Source organism: Oryzias latipes, chromosome 1, assembly GCF_002234675.1.
Source record: "Oryzias latipes chromosome 1, ASM223467v1".
NCBI classification, from domain to species: domain Eukaryota; kingdom Metazoa; phylum Chordata; class Actinopteri; order Beloniformes; family Adrianichthyidae; genus Oryzias; species Oryzias latipes.
The window spans coordinates 37,138,091-37,152,246 of NC_019859.2; the positions used below are offsets into that span (position 1 = coordinate 37,138,091).

Consider the following 14,156-nt stretch of genomic DNA (forward strand, 5'->3'; position numbering starts at 1 on the left):
ACAGAGACATGGACAGAACATGCAGCAGGAGAAGAGAGAAGGAAGAAGACATGTTAGCACATGTTCCAGAGAACACCAATGCATCTGATTCCATGGGCATTTTGCATGAAGGCACTGCTGAACTTTCTCTGTCATTTCAATTCTTAGAATCTCAGTGACAAGGACGGAGTTCTGCCGTGGCGCCTGCTGCTGGCTCCGCCCTGTCCACCTGAAGCACGCGGTTCTCCAAGGCCACTGTTGGTTCAGTTGTGGCCAAACCAGCCGTGTTCTACCCATTACAGGGTTTACAGCAGAGAAAAGGATGTTTGACACTTGCTAGTATTGTTCCACAGTTGAAGCCCCGCCTGTACCCAGATGGGGGGGTTGACCCAGACAGTTTCTGTGGGTTTTTGAGTCTTGCAGGTCTGTGGATGGAGGTGTGTCTGCAGTTCCCCTGAGGCTCGTTGGACCACCTCAAAGGACGCCATGAAAATGGACCGTCCCATTGTTGTGTGTGTGGTAAGTGTATCATGAAGTATTCATAAGGATGATGGAAGTTAAAGACACGTATGACGTCCAGGTGATGCTGTCGTCACGCCACGCTGTAGTCTTTGGTGAGGTGTGAGTTCTGGCTCCTTCCTGACCGCACACATGCTGCACGCACGGGGCGTGCACGTGATCCGAAGGTGTCTGTAGGACGTCCACACAAACTACACTCTGATTGGCTGATTTCCTCATTCCTAACAGTCAGGCTGCAGTGAGGAGCGTGCACGTGTCACGTGAACAGCTCTAACGGCTCTTTGTACCGTCTGCAGGTTTGGACGACACGTCTCACCTGCTCCCCCCTTGTTGTCCTGCAGCATGAACGTAGACCATTTGAGGAACATTTTCCCTCCACGGGTTGACTGAGCGTCTTCCGCCTGACGGTCACCCGTGTCTCCTTACACATGTGACGGTTTTTCACCTGCAGACAGCCGTGTCCACCGTGAGGACGGCTGGGACTACGGCCTAACTCGTGTCTGTCCCTGACTTCAGCCGTGTTCCAAAGACACGGACGCCGTCGTTCAGCATCAGACGGATCACCTGGAGGTCACATGTACGGGTCTGAAGTGTTTGAACATGCATGTGTTGACGTACGTGAGCACGTCTGCTCACATACAGTGACGACCCGCTGGGACAGTGACAGGTTGAATTCCACCGCCCTGGCACCCAGTCCCATCCCAAAACGTGACGTACTTCTACAGAAACAGGCTTGAAATTATGGGATGGCTACATTTCAGTTTCTAGGAGGCTTCTCGGGATCACGGGACTTTGAGTTTTTGCCTGGCGTGAACAAAAAATATGGCGGATATTCGTTCGTTTTCAGTTATCAAAATAAAGATTAGTCCTCAAAAGATCTTATTTTGGGGGATTTTCCACCGAAAAACTGGAGAACATCGGCGTTTTTATTTTGTTGGTTCTGGATCCAAGGATTTGACTGACAGCCCACATGTGACCAGCAGAGGAGAGAACCCCCCCCCACCCCCCCACCTTTACGTTCTCATGGAGGCAGCAGCTGCAGACAGGAACCTGCTGTCAATCATCCTATTCTCTATTTGTGATCAGAATTATGCTCAAATGTGACGGGGGGGGGGGCTGCCATGTTTCTTACCAACTGGGCTGACTTCTCCGCATCTCCTCGTCTTCCTCTCTTCTCGTTCTTCTTCCTGAAGATCTCCTGCAGCTGCACACACAGAGGATGGGGGCTGAGCCATGCTCACAGACATCCACACCTGCCCACACTATTGGTGTGGGCGGAGCTTCACCTGCAGCCGCTGCGGCAGAAACCCTTTGATGAAGCCTTAGAGGCAGCACAGCGTGATCAGGTGCTGATTCCACGCCACAGAGCGGCGCTGCACACGGCTCTGCCACCAAATGGAGATTGATTGTGGGAATTCTTTGTCTGACCAACATCTGCCGCTCCCCCAGGACTTCAGACCCCTCCCTCCGGCTGACATGTCCGTCCACCCACCAGCACAGATCCCACTTTCCCTGCAGCTCTGTGTTTAGTGGAAATCCGTCCCTCCAAGCCTGCAGGGAAAGTAGAGCCCCCCAGGCCCTAAAGGGATGCAATGATCATTACTGAGGGGGGCTGAGAATCAGCTGTTCCTGACGGTTCAACACCTAAAGCGGCGGCCGTCTGAAAGTGTGGGTTTTTGATATGTGGGGTAGCTGTGGGGCAGCGGTCAACCACTGATCAGAAGATCGGTTCCTGCCCATGAGTGGAAGTGTTGAAGCACAGAACCCCACAATGCTCCTGGTTTACATCAGTGTGTGTGTGTGTATGTGAGAATGTGTGTGTGTGTGAGAATGTGTGTGTGTGTGTGTGTGTGTGTGTAGGTGTATGTGTGTGTGAAGGTGTGTGTGTAGGTGTGTGTGTGTGTTTAGGTGTGTGTGTAGGTGTGTGTGTGTGTAGGTGTATGTGTGTGTAGGTGTATGTGTGTGTGTGTGTGTTTAGGTGTGTGTGTGTATGTGTTACTGGGGCCGTGAAGCCCTCATCCACCGTCTGCCATCATCATCATCATCATCATCATCAAACACACATAGAGGTCAGTTATGGGCGAGGCTCAGCATTCTTTACAGTCTGACACTGATGTATAATAATTAACGTGCACGGCACACGCGGCACATACATGTGCTTCACAGTGTTCCATCTACAACCTAACGGTCCACAAAGCTGATCCCCGGTCAGACAGGCTAGAAGACTTTGGATCTCCGGATGGGAAAACCTGAGTCTAACTAGAATCCATCAAAGTCTTTGACTTTTTTGGACATTTGTCACCAAATGCATCAGCAGAGCGTTTTAACACAAACAATCAGCAACTCACCACCAAGAACTCCCTCTTGTCCACCATCTGGTTGCCGTCGGCATCAAACATATTGAAAGCAATCTTAAAGCCAGCATGAGGCTCTGGAGAACAGATAAACACACGGTGTGAGCGGCAGCTGATCCAGAATAGCATCAACAGAAAAGAGGGATAGATGGAAAAGGCAGATTATGTTTTCCTGTTTCACTGATAAATGCTGCTCCCATCAATCCTCTGATTCAGTCTGTAGGAAACACCTTTACATCACAGCAGCTTCCTATTCACAACAGAAAAACAACTGTTGCTCTTATGAAAAGTTTTCATTTTTCATTCTTGTCATTTTTGGATGTGAAAGATCTAAAATCCTCACAGTCCATGTGACCTTGTTACCAGCAGGTTCTGTTCAGGTTCTGTTCAGGTTCTGTTCCGTGGCTGATGCCTGTTGCATCATCGCTGTCTAAAGGTTTAAATGAAGGAGCCAGACTGATAAAGGGCCGCATGGTTCCGGCTCTTAGAGCTTCAGCTGTTATTTTATGTTCGCCGTCACACAGCAGCAGTTCTTCACCTAAAATCACATTTTTAATGTCGATGGAGACAAACCTTTATTTGTTCTATTCAGATCCCCAAAATGTTGTTTAATATTGCAAATTCCAATAAAAGTTGACTCAAAGAGGAGACCAGACAAACAAAAAAAACATTTTTGAGCACACAGACTGAAAAACAGTTACAGTTACAGTTTTGTTTCCATTTTCAAACGTCCGCTCTGCTCTTTAACTTCCAGATCAAACTTTTGGTTTTAGTCTTTTGTGCTGCGTTTTAAATTCAGAGGAAGGAAGTGTGAGGCCTAAAGCAGAGTCCCTCTCCATCCGTCAAACAGGAAGTGATGTTTTCTGGAGGAAGGGCGTGCAGACACTCACTGGTTAGGATGCACAGCAGGAACAGGTACTCCGTGTACGAGATGATGCCTTTAGGGGAGACAGAGAGTTCAGGAAACGTCAAACCCAAGATGCTCTTCCTTCAGATGTTCAGCCTCTCATTTCACACTGACAGAAGTACTGGTGATCTGATCTGCCACGCCCCTTCAGGCCCCCAGACTCAGCAGTGTGGTGTGTTGGGGGGGTTACAGACACCGTCACTGCAGCTCCGCCCTCTCTTGTTCTGAGAGTGAGGACCAACATGACAGCCGTCCCAGCCAGCGGCAGCTTCCTGCCTGGCTGATGCCGGCCGCTCTGTCTGGAGGAGCTGGTTGGGAACCCACCTGTGCTTTGGTTCTGCAGAGGCCCGGGTTTCCTCCTACAGTCTGAGCACAAGTTCTGGTCCACCAACGACAGAATGCAAAGGGGGAGGGAAAGCGTGTCTCCAGCTGCTGTTACTATGCATTCAAATGTAGGATATGGATCCAAACATTAACAGGTTTGGAATAAAAAGAATCATTTCTTTAATGTAACAAAATGAACAGAAAAATGGTTTGAGGACCAGTTTTAACCCTCACAAACAAAAATTAGGAATAATTATGGATTTATCTGCACTTTTCCAGAGGCTCAAAGCGCTAACAGCCGCGTTTACACGGATCAGAATAAACATGCGTCATGTAAACACGCCGTTCAGAATACTCTGACCTGATCAGACTCAAAAGTTCCTTCAGATGGAGATCGGTGGGTTGTGCCGATTATTGATCTGATCGTGATGCATAGAAACAGTTTATTCTGATGGTGGCTCACTGCTGCTCTGCTTTACGTCATGCATACACACTGTGGCGCTCCAGAGGAGGCTTAGGAGCGCCAATGGGACCGTTTGGGCCCGTCGCCCGCTGCACCCGTGTGAAGCGTGTCTCTGAGCAGAGCAGCCGGACTCGTAGCTTCATGTTTGCAGGAAGGGGGGGGCGCTTTGTTACGGCGTGCGCTCCAGAGGAGGCTTGGGACCGCCGTCCGTGCGGCCGCTCTGTGTGAGCGAGCTGCTGGACTCAGGAGAACCGGGTCTCCGAGCAGAGGAGCTGCTCTGGGACGGTGTGTGAGCTGACGGAGGCGGATTCGCGTTTCCAGTCGTGACCAGACAAGAAAAAGGCTGCAGCCAAGATCCGCATTGGCCACATGGATTTTAAGTTCATCCAAGCTAAATGTTGCTGTTAGCACGTGTTAGCCTAATCCTAACTCTTCTTCCGGGTTCGTTCGGCCAAGAAAAAAGCACTGGCTGCACATATTTAGAAGATTATGAGCCAACAGGCCCTTCATAATAATCAGAAGAATAATAAAATCATCTCTCTATGCTGCAGCTTGTTAACAACAGAACTCAATGTTTCTTCTTCTACAGACGTTTCTGGTATTTTACAGAGTTCTGCAGGTGTCCCAATGATTTATTCTGACTGAAAGTGTGCCGTATGGAAACGTTTGTTAGAATCTGATCAAGTTTTTCTGGGCCCATGTACACTCTTCAATTCTAATCCCATCTTTGATCCAATCAGAGACCTTTTGAACATAGAACTGCAGCTAGTCTGTGTCCATCATTCATTCATACTTGGTGATGGTAGCTGCCCATGTAGCCTCAGCTGCCCGGGGCAGACTGACAGAGGCCGCCGGTTGGCGCCTACGGCCCCTCTGACCATCACCGGGACATTCATACACATTCACACAGAGTCATCTTTAGTGTGCAGGAGCAGGTTTGTGTTTGTGTGCGTACGTCTGTATTCTGACCTCGTTCTCTAAGGTTACGGAACAGTTTGGAGGATCCTCTCCACACCGGAGGAGTGTCGGCCAGAATCTTCTCCAGCTCCTTCCACAGAAACAGAGGAGAACTCAGACCCTCAAACAGAGACACTTCAGGGATTCCTGAGGAGGCGGCATGCAGTCACCTCCCCTCACTGAAGCAGCACTTCCACTTCCAAACCACACAATGTCTTTGAACGTTTGCAGCCAATAAAGGAGATCCCAGGAACACGCAGACGCCCGACGTCCTTCTGTGGTCACTCTGTGAGGAGATGTATTCATGACTCTGCTCCGTCTTAAAGCTGCTTCAGCGTTTCCTTGTAACCAAATGGCTCGTTTTATTCTGGGTGCTTGGCGAGTTGAGGTGATTTTCCTCCGTCAGCTCATAAATGTTCTTTTACTCTGTTTTGATCGATGACAGAACGGACCCTGCAGGGTTCTGTTCTCCTCTGAGCAGAAACATTCTGATACTTTTCTGGAAAACAGTGGTTCTGATTCTGGACCGAGACGACAGACAAGATGAGTGAAGGAACATCTGAATCAAGATGGAGAAGCCGTTCAACGGATGTGACTCGGAGACACGTTCTGTCTTTGCTGGGTCCCATTAGAACGAGTCCCCCACCTTCAGACCCACATCAGGTCCCGGGACGTCAGCGGACCTCTGTGATCAGAAGCCCCGGAGCAGATTCACATTTGCTGACCAGCTTTGACTTTTCCAACCAGCAGTTGGAACTGAAGAAGCTGCTCGAATGAACCAGACGTTCCTGAAGAACGGTTCTCCTTCAGACACACAGAACCTTCAAACAAAAAAGACATTTTCCATCTTCAGCTTCACAACCAGCTGCTGGCAGAATGTTTGCCATCTTTACAGAACGTTAACAGGTTAACCCCTCCCACATGTTACACTTTAGGAAGGAGATCTAGAACATGGAGAACGTTCCGTCCAGCCAGGAGTGAGGGGTTCTCCCTCCATGAAGGCGTTTGACACCATTCTTTTCAGCGTGCCCATGTCCAGAGCTTCATTCAGTTCAGGGTGGACTTCAATCCTGAGGCTCCTCTGTTTAACTTCACTTTGGAATCAAAACTGAACAAGCTTTTTATGAACGGGACAAAGAACATGGAGAATTCAAGGCAGAACATTTCATGCAAACCAGCAGCAGACGACAGCTCTGACCAGCTGCAGCTGCGGCTGCATCTGCATCGATGCAGCTGCAGAGCAGCAGCTCTAAACGTGACGTCAAAAGCTTTCGGAAAGAGGAAAGGTCTCCCACCTGTTTGGTCAGGGACCTCCAGGGCCTCCTGTCTGCAGGACGGCGACACAAGAGAGGAGGCAGAAGGAAGGAGAAAGAGGAGACGAGTGTTTGGGTGGGCTCAGTCAGATAGCATCTGCAGACGTCCCTGATGTTCAGCGTCCGTCCCACAGGTTTGTATACACACTCATCATCCCAGCGTCTAAAGTACGGCCTGCCTTTGTAGTGTCTCTGTTGAAACACTACTTTATACGACAAAGTTCATTGAAGTAAACTTCAAAGGGGGCATTATGGGATGTTGGCTGCAGAAAAGGTCTGACTGGCTGGATCCTATGACAGCCAACCAGGGTTCCACATAAACACACACAGGTGCACAGTTTGTGTGTTGCAGAACAACGACGGTTGTGAATCGATTGTTCTGGACTCAAGTTGTTGTCATGAGAAAAACTATTCAAGCTAAGGTTGAGTTTAGAAATTTACAGGAGAAAATGGAGACTTTGAGGGGACACGTGGGCTTTCTGTGTGTGTGTGTGTGCACGTGTGTGTGTGCATGTGTGTGTTCCTTTCAACCTCAGACTAAACAAAAATGTAGAAACATCTGCTTTAAGGCCAGACGGCTGATCTGCTGCAAATGAGAGGACTGGAACGCATCACAGAACGATGCTGTTAAGAGTGTGACATCACAAAGTGAGGAACAGCCCCTTCATTAGAATATATTACCATATTTATGAATATAGTATAATATATTAACATCTATATGCTTATAGTTCACTCTGAAAGGCTGCAGTTCCCCTGCGATCACCTTCTGATCTATTATCAAAGCGTTTCCAGCGTGTTTTTATTGGTGATGATGCAGTAGAAGTTAACCCTTGACTCTGACCGAGGGGCTTGTGGCTCCGCCCCTGGTATTTTCTACGTCATAAAAACAGGGACCCTGCGTATTCGCGGTTCCACCAGTTCCTGAATGGCTGTAACCGAAGTTTGTGCCCCTGCACGGAGTAATCTGCTGACTCGGAAGCAGCCGGAAAATCTCCTTAACCTTTGTGCTATTTTGTGGGGTCCAGATGACCCCACTCCCAACGTAAGCGTGCTTCAGGTGGCACACGGGTTAAACGCTGAAGAAGCTAATGGTGGAGTTTCATATGAGGAAAGCTGCCTATTCTGGGCCCCCTGGGCGCGGTGGGGAGGCTGCTCTACAGGTCGGGCTGGGGTTTGCACTCTCTGCCCCCTGTGCCCCCCTGCTCTCTGGCGTTGGGGGCCACTGTGGCGGTCCCACCGGCCCTGCCCGGGGTGGCAGATGTGGTTGCCCGCCAGGCGGTCTTTCTCTATCTGTACTGTGCGGGTGTTGGGGGGTCCCGGCTGCCGCTGCGGTGGGGGGCCTTGGTGGGGGGGCGGCTGGGTTCTCTCCCTCTTTTTACATTCCATCATCCTCCCCAGAAGAACAGAAACTCTCACTGGAGCACAGGTGCTGCCTCACCTTTGCACAGACAGTTTGTGTGACTGAATGAGATGTTTCACATGTGTGTTAGTCTGAAAGTAGGCGTGTGTGAATGTTAGTGGTAGTGTGTCCATGTAGACTTGTGTGAACACTTTTGGAGCCAACAGGTGTGTTTGTAACGTTTGAGTGTGTGTGTGGACAGGCCCCGCCCATTTTACATTATTCATGCATCTTAACCTGTCAGTTGTGATTCTAAAGCTCCAGCAACTTGTTGCTTTCTGACGCTTCATGATTTTACCCTCACTACTATAATCACCCCTCTGCCCCCCCCCCCCCCCCCCCCTTATCTGTCATCCCTCTCTCTTCGTCCCTCCTTTTCTTTTCCGTCCGGTCCAACAAAAAATATTTACAAATATAATTAATATGAATAAAGTTTGGCTGAAATTACAAAAGGGGTTTATTTAAATATACATCTGCCGTATCATAAGATTCATAATACCTGTTGTAAAAGGAAAATATGTCCAACACAAAATGCTTTCAGCTCTCATCTGTTTGCTTAGCTGTTGGACAGGACAAGTTGAAAAAAATAAATAAATAAATAAAATAATCAGAAGATAACGGTGGAGAATAATTATCATCTGGAGCAGGAGTTTAGTATGGAGGAAGAAGATGACCTCTGGCCCTAAACTGATGAGGGAGGAAGAACTCCTGGTTTTAAGGCCCAGAGAGACACAAAGGGCCCTACGGTACAGTCTACTGCTCTGAATAAAAAACTTGATGTTGAGCAATATTCCAAATGCTGAATCCATTCTAACTGTTTCAGAAGGGTTTGTGATGAGTGAGGATCGGGCTTCAAGCATCAGTCATTGTTTCTTTAAAGTTTTAGCCGACAAGAAAATTAAGAATAAAACTGATTTGACTCTTAGAGTTTACCAAAACGTATTTGGACGAACATTGGTACAAGGAACTAATAATAATGACATTTTTACATGCGATGGCTCCAGACAAACCTGTCATCTTCATACTTACTTCTTGGTTCACTCATAGTAACAGACTCAATGAAGTTCTGGGGAGTCATGTACAGCTGGCCTTCATACTCCACTGAGCTGAACATCCGGAACCGCTGCTCGTGGGAAGAAATGTACACATCTCCCTCCTCAAAATCCAAAGGTTGTGCCTGCAGACGGTAACACAAATATTACTGGATGTGATGCTTACTTTACAGCAGGGTGTCAAACTCATTTTGGTTCGGGGGCCACATTCAGCCCGTCTGATCTCAAGTGGGCCGGACCAGTAACTTAAAAGCAAAATATCAGCTTGTTTTAGTTTTTTACTCAGTTGGAACAAAATGCCTCAAGCAACATAGTAGCCTAATCACTTGGGACCAATGGATCTCAAATAAAATAAATTTCAATTTAAAAAAGTTGGTCTATTCAAATTAATACAGACTGAATATTTTACATCTGACACTGAAGCAATCCAAAAACCTTTCTATATGATAAGTCCCTTATTGGTGCTGAATCTCATATTCTTTGAGCACTGATGTCTTTCCTTTGCTCCCCCTAGTGGCGGCATTGCACATTTCTGTTATTTCTTTAAAAACCATAACTCACCACAGGAATGGACTAGAAACTTGCTTTCTTTTTTAATCATCCTTATGATTTTTACTCTTTATGTGTGGGCCGGACTAAACCACCTGGGGGGCCGTATGTTTGACACCCCTGCTCTACAGTAAACCAGACATGTATCTTTCAGTTGTAAGGACAGCAAACCTGACATTTTTCTCCACGTTTACCCCTTGTGCTATCTTAGATGACCCCCCCCCCCTTCCATTGACGTGTTCTCCCTACCATGACAAAGGTGGATAAAGGTGGAAAGATTTCATGTAAGGTCTAGTGGGTCTAGATGACCCACTCCTAACGTTAAAGTGCCTAGGATAGACCAAGGGTTAATACAAAAGGCCCAGATTTAGCCGTCAGATGGGATTCTGGGAACAGAAATCTACACACAGCTCATTCAAAGCTGTACTGCAGCTCCTAGGACTGCAGGCTGCAGGTGCCCCTCCCTGCTTTCAGCCTCTACGACCAGCAGATCGTCTATTCTTGACCTCAGCTCTCCATTTAGCTCTGGAGGATTAAAAATAGAGCCAACGTATTTGGTGCAGTGAAAGTGAAGGACACTTTCTACTTGATTACTCTTTCTTTCCTCCCTGTGTTTTCCTCGCTCTGTCGTCCTCGGCGGGACGCTGGACCAAAACTTGATTAGCTGCGGTATGCAGAACCTGCTGTGCCAACAGACGGTGCAGCATGTGTAATTAGCAGAGAGGTTTCCAACTGTAAGCCTGTTTGGCTGCAGGCCGCGCACACACAGCTTCCTGCTGGACTCAGCAAACATGCTAATGAGGATGCAGGTCCATTCATAAAGCTTTGATGCTGCGCTGGAGCAGAAGAGGAAGGCCTCGCACTTAAGTCCTAGTTGAGCACAAGCAGGTTCACTTAGAACGTCACAGAATCCAAAGAGGGATTGGAGAAAAGTGTTGTATCAGGTGGAACTGGTAGGATCTTTTTTTTCTGCTTTCACTTGGCGAACATGAAAACAATGAGGCAAGAAAAGAAATCCACTTGATTTGTGTCACTAAACTCACAGCTCTAGATGAAAATCACAGTTAGGGATAAATCTAAAACGGGTTTCAGGAAGGGACATTAAAAACTACAAAGTCACAGTCAGGATAGGCTCCAGCATCCCCGTGACCCCGAAAGGGACAAAACTGTTCAGAAGATGAATAAATGAATGAACTTTCTAACACAACAGATTAACTGTTGAGGAAAGTCCTGCTTTCTAGTGAACAAATCCTTTATTTTAAACTTCCTATGCTTAGACACAAAGATTTGTCAGTTTCTGTATCTTATTGTATATTGATTTTGATTAATTTGATTTATTTAAGTGTCATGCACTAATGTGCACAGTCCACACGGGCTTATATCACACTGAAAATCAAAATACACAATACATAAAGATACATCCCCATCAAAAAAAAAAAGAATCCAGTAACCCCCCTAATCAGAGTCTAACAGAATACAAAGTCTCCATTCTTATTGTCCATGCCTTTGACACAAAATTTGCCAAACAAAAGATTTCATTTTCGAAAAGCCAACGTAAAATTTTATCTTCAGATAACCAAAACAAATCAGGACATTTCTTTTCTATGACGTCATACATACAAAGTCTCTGTTTTTCTTACAAAGGACAATAAAACAAAAAAATGAAATTCATCCTCCACCACTCGCAGCTCACAGACCTCACAGAGTCTTTCCTCCTCAGGAACGCCTTTAAAGCGCCCTACTTCCACCTGTAGGGGGAGCACTCCTGCTCTCAGTGGAGCACATATGGATCTTTGTCCTCTTTTTAAGTTATATATAACATATGGCTCAGCAAATAAGTTTGTAATTTTGGTTTTTGAAGCAGTTTCATGTTTCCATTCTTTTTCATAATAACCAACTAAAGTTTCCTTAACATTATCTATCTTACATTTCAAACAATTAAAACATAATGATTGTAGGTTCACAGAATGTTCAATACATCTTTACAGCAGGGATAAATATGAGCTCTATCCCAATCAAATATTTTAGGTGCAAGTCTCTCTGCAGGTAAAGTCACCAGCCGGTTCCATAATCTGAGAACTTCTGCTCTTTGTTTGATCACACAAGGTTCCCCCCCCATGTCCCCCTCAATGGCGGCTTTAGTGGTGAACCTGTGTACACCCAGAAAATATCTCATTGCCCTGTTTTAAAACCTATCACACTCAGGAGCGTCTTCATAAGCCCAGACTCCTGCAGCATAAATAACACAGATCCCACCGTATAATTTACTAAACGTGTCAAAGCTGAACTCAGGACAGACCTTCATCTGATTTATCATCAAGCTCCTCCCAGCAGAATCTGATAACCGCTGCTTTCCTTCTGAGAACATCATATTTTGATGAAAAACAAAACCAAGACATTTATAGGTATCAGTAAACATGAGAGTAGTTTTACCAAAATAAAACAGAAAATTACTTTGAGGTACTAACGACTTTCTAAAATGAACGATTTGCATAAATATATATATATAAAAGTTTCAACTATGATTATTTTAATTAATATTTACATTTTACCAGGATTAGATTTTTTTTTCAAAATAGTAAATCCTAAAGAGTTTCTATAATAGAAGACTTTTATAGAACTTCATTTGTATTAGAACTGATAATTGTGAACCCTTTGGAGCTCCATATGGACATCAAATATTGGTACACTTTTGTGTTATACTGCAACCCTGAACAACAAAGATGTGTAACATGCACTGTGCACCGCCCACAGACTGTATGTAAGAACTGGATTGGAGTGAGAGTGGCGTCCCACAGAGTCTCCGCCATGGTGGAGCCAGACCTCGTCAGTCAGCAGTGAGTCGGTCTGAGTCCTCGTTCTGGCCAATCAGCAGTGAGCTTGTCCAAAGGCCACACCCCTACCACTTAAAAGCGGACTACACAAACTCTGTCAATCACGTTTTGAACGTTGGATGTGGGGGCCAGCAGGCTCCACCTACTTTTAATTGAGGCATCTGATTGGTCAGTTTATAAACATCAAACAATGAGGATTATCAATAGATGTTAAAAAGGATCAGATGCAGAACGGTTCTTCTAACCAATAGAATGAGGAACAGCTGTTTATTTCTCTATAGTTGATGGGATTTTAGCTTCTTGGAGCCACTTCCTGTTTGGAACTCAGTGCAGTTCTCATATACAGCCAATGAAAGTGACTTTTGAAAAAATAAGTAAATAAATTCTAAACATGACCATGTTGACCTTTCAGGGGTCACCCCCTGTATTTTATCCAGGCTGGGGACCAGAACAGGGAGACCCTGGGTTGTGGCTACATAGTCAGGCAGGTCTTGCCCAAGAGACCCACACTTAGCACGCACGGGACTTGAACCCTGGTGTCCGGTTCTACACACGGCCAACTAAGCCATCCAACTTTACTCAAAGCCTGATTGAGTGACTCCATCTCTCAGACCAAACACAACCCTGCAGGAGTCAGAAACTGTTGCTGATTTTAGGTTTAAAACTAGACCCAGGATGTATAGCAGAGGAGTTTAATATCTGACGGTATTTTCACGGACCGACTTGAACGAGGCTGAAACGGAGCTGTTTCTTTTTTAAACTTCACTTTCCTTATCTGTTAAAGTTTATCTTCATCCTCTGTAAAACATCTGCAGCTGCTTTAAACGTTATTTGTTCACAAGATTTCATGCAGAAACCATTCAAATGTGATGCAGATTTTCCCTTAAGCCGTGACGGTCAAAGTGGAAGCTGCAAAGTCGGACTATGACTTTTAAAAGTCCCGCTCTTTTCATCTTCTGATCTATTTTCAAAATGTTCCAAGTGCTCTTTTAATGATGTTTTGAGACAAATAAAAAAACCGTGTTTAGGACATAGTTTCTGCAGAGCAGCAGGTGTTCATTAGAAATTCACCTCTTGTTGGGCGGAGCATCATCCCTTTATTCAAATGCTCTCCTGCTAGCTTACAGCCCTCACACCCCCAACCATCAGATCCATCCATCCGTCCAGTTCTGATCCAGATTCCAGCCTCAGACCAGTAAAACAGAGACTTTCATGGATCTATTGGTCTGCATCAGAAAGGGGGCGGAGCAAGGAGGTGGTGGCTCCGCCCAGCATATTTTCTACATCACAAATACAAGCTTTTGCTAACTGCCTTCTTTCATCTGCTCCTGACTCATAACAATTTGAATAAATAGATTTCAGAAATGCAGTTTTAATATCAATGTTCCTCATATATAAAATGTGAATCGGAAAAACATGTTAAAAACACCAAACATCAACTTCATCAGAGTGGGTCTTTAAGGGGCGACAGATAGAAGCAAAACATAAAAACTAACCCTAACCCTC

At 46.0% G+C, this 14,156-nt stretch overlaps 1 protein-coding gene and 1 long non-coding RNA gene across 9 annotated transcripts in view; one reads left to right on the forward strand and one right to left on the reverse strand.

Moving 5' to 3' along the window:
- On the forward strand, window positions 1–1,492 carry LOC110014636. The gene is made up of 2 exons (XR_002289623.1): window positions 1–498; window positions 795–1,492. It is a non-coding gene; the product is annotated as an uncharacterized LOC110014636 (long non-coding RNA).
- The window catches only part of micu3 (mitochondrial calcium uptake family member 3), a 45,106-nt gene that overhangs the window by 24,971 nt on the left and 5,979 nt on the right, over window positions 1–14,156 (reverse strand). For 7 of the 8 annotated variants that reach the window (XM_023951683.1, XM_023951742.1, XM_023951710.1 and 4 more), the window contains exons 2-7: window positions 9,245–9,392; window positions 6,799–6,830; window positions 5,516–5,594; window positions 3,743–3,790; window positions 2,847–2,929; window positions 1,631–1,702 (exon numbers count right to left, since the gene is read on the reverse strand). In XM_023951683.1, the coding sequence (XP_023807451.1) occupies window positions 1,631–1,702; window positions 2,847–2,929; window positions 3,743–3,790; window positions 5,516–5,594; window positions 6,799–6,830; window positions 9,245–9,392 (462 nt within the window). The remainder of the gene's footprint in view (window positions 1–1,630; window positions 1,703–2,846; window positions 2,930–3,742; window positions 3,791–5,515; window positions 5,595–6,798; window positions 6,831–9,244; window positions 9,393–14,156) is intronic. The other variant, XM_023951880.1, reaches the window with a different exon arrangement.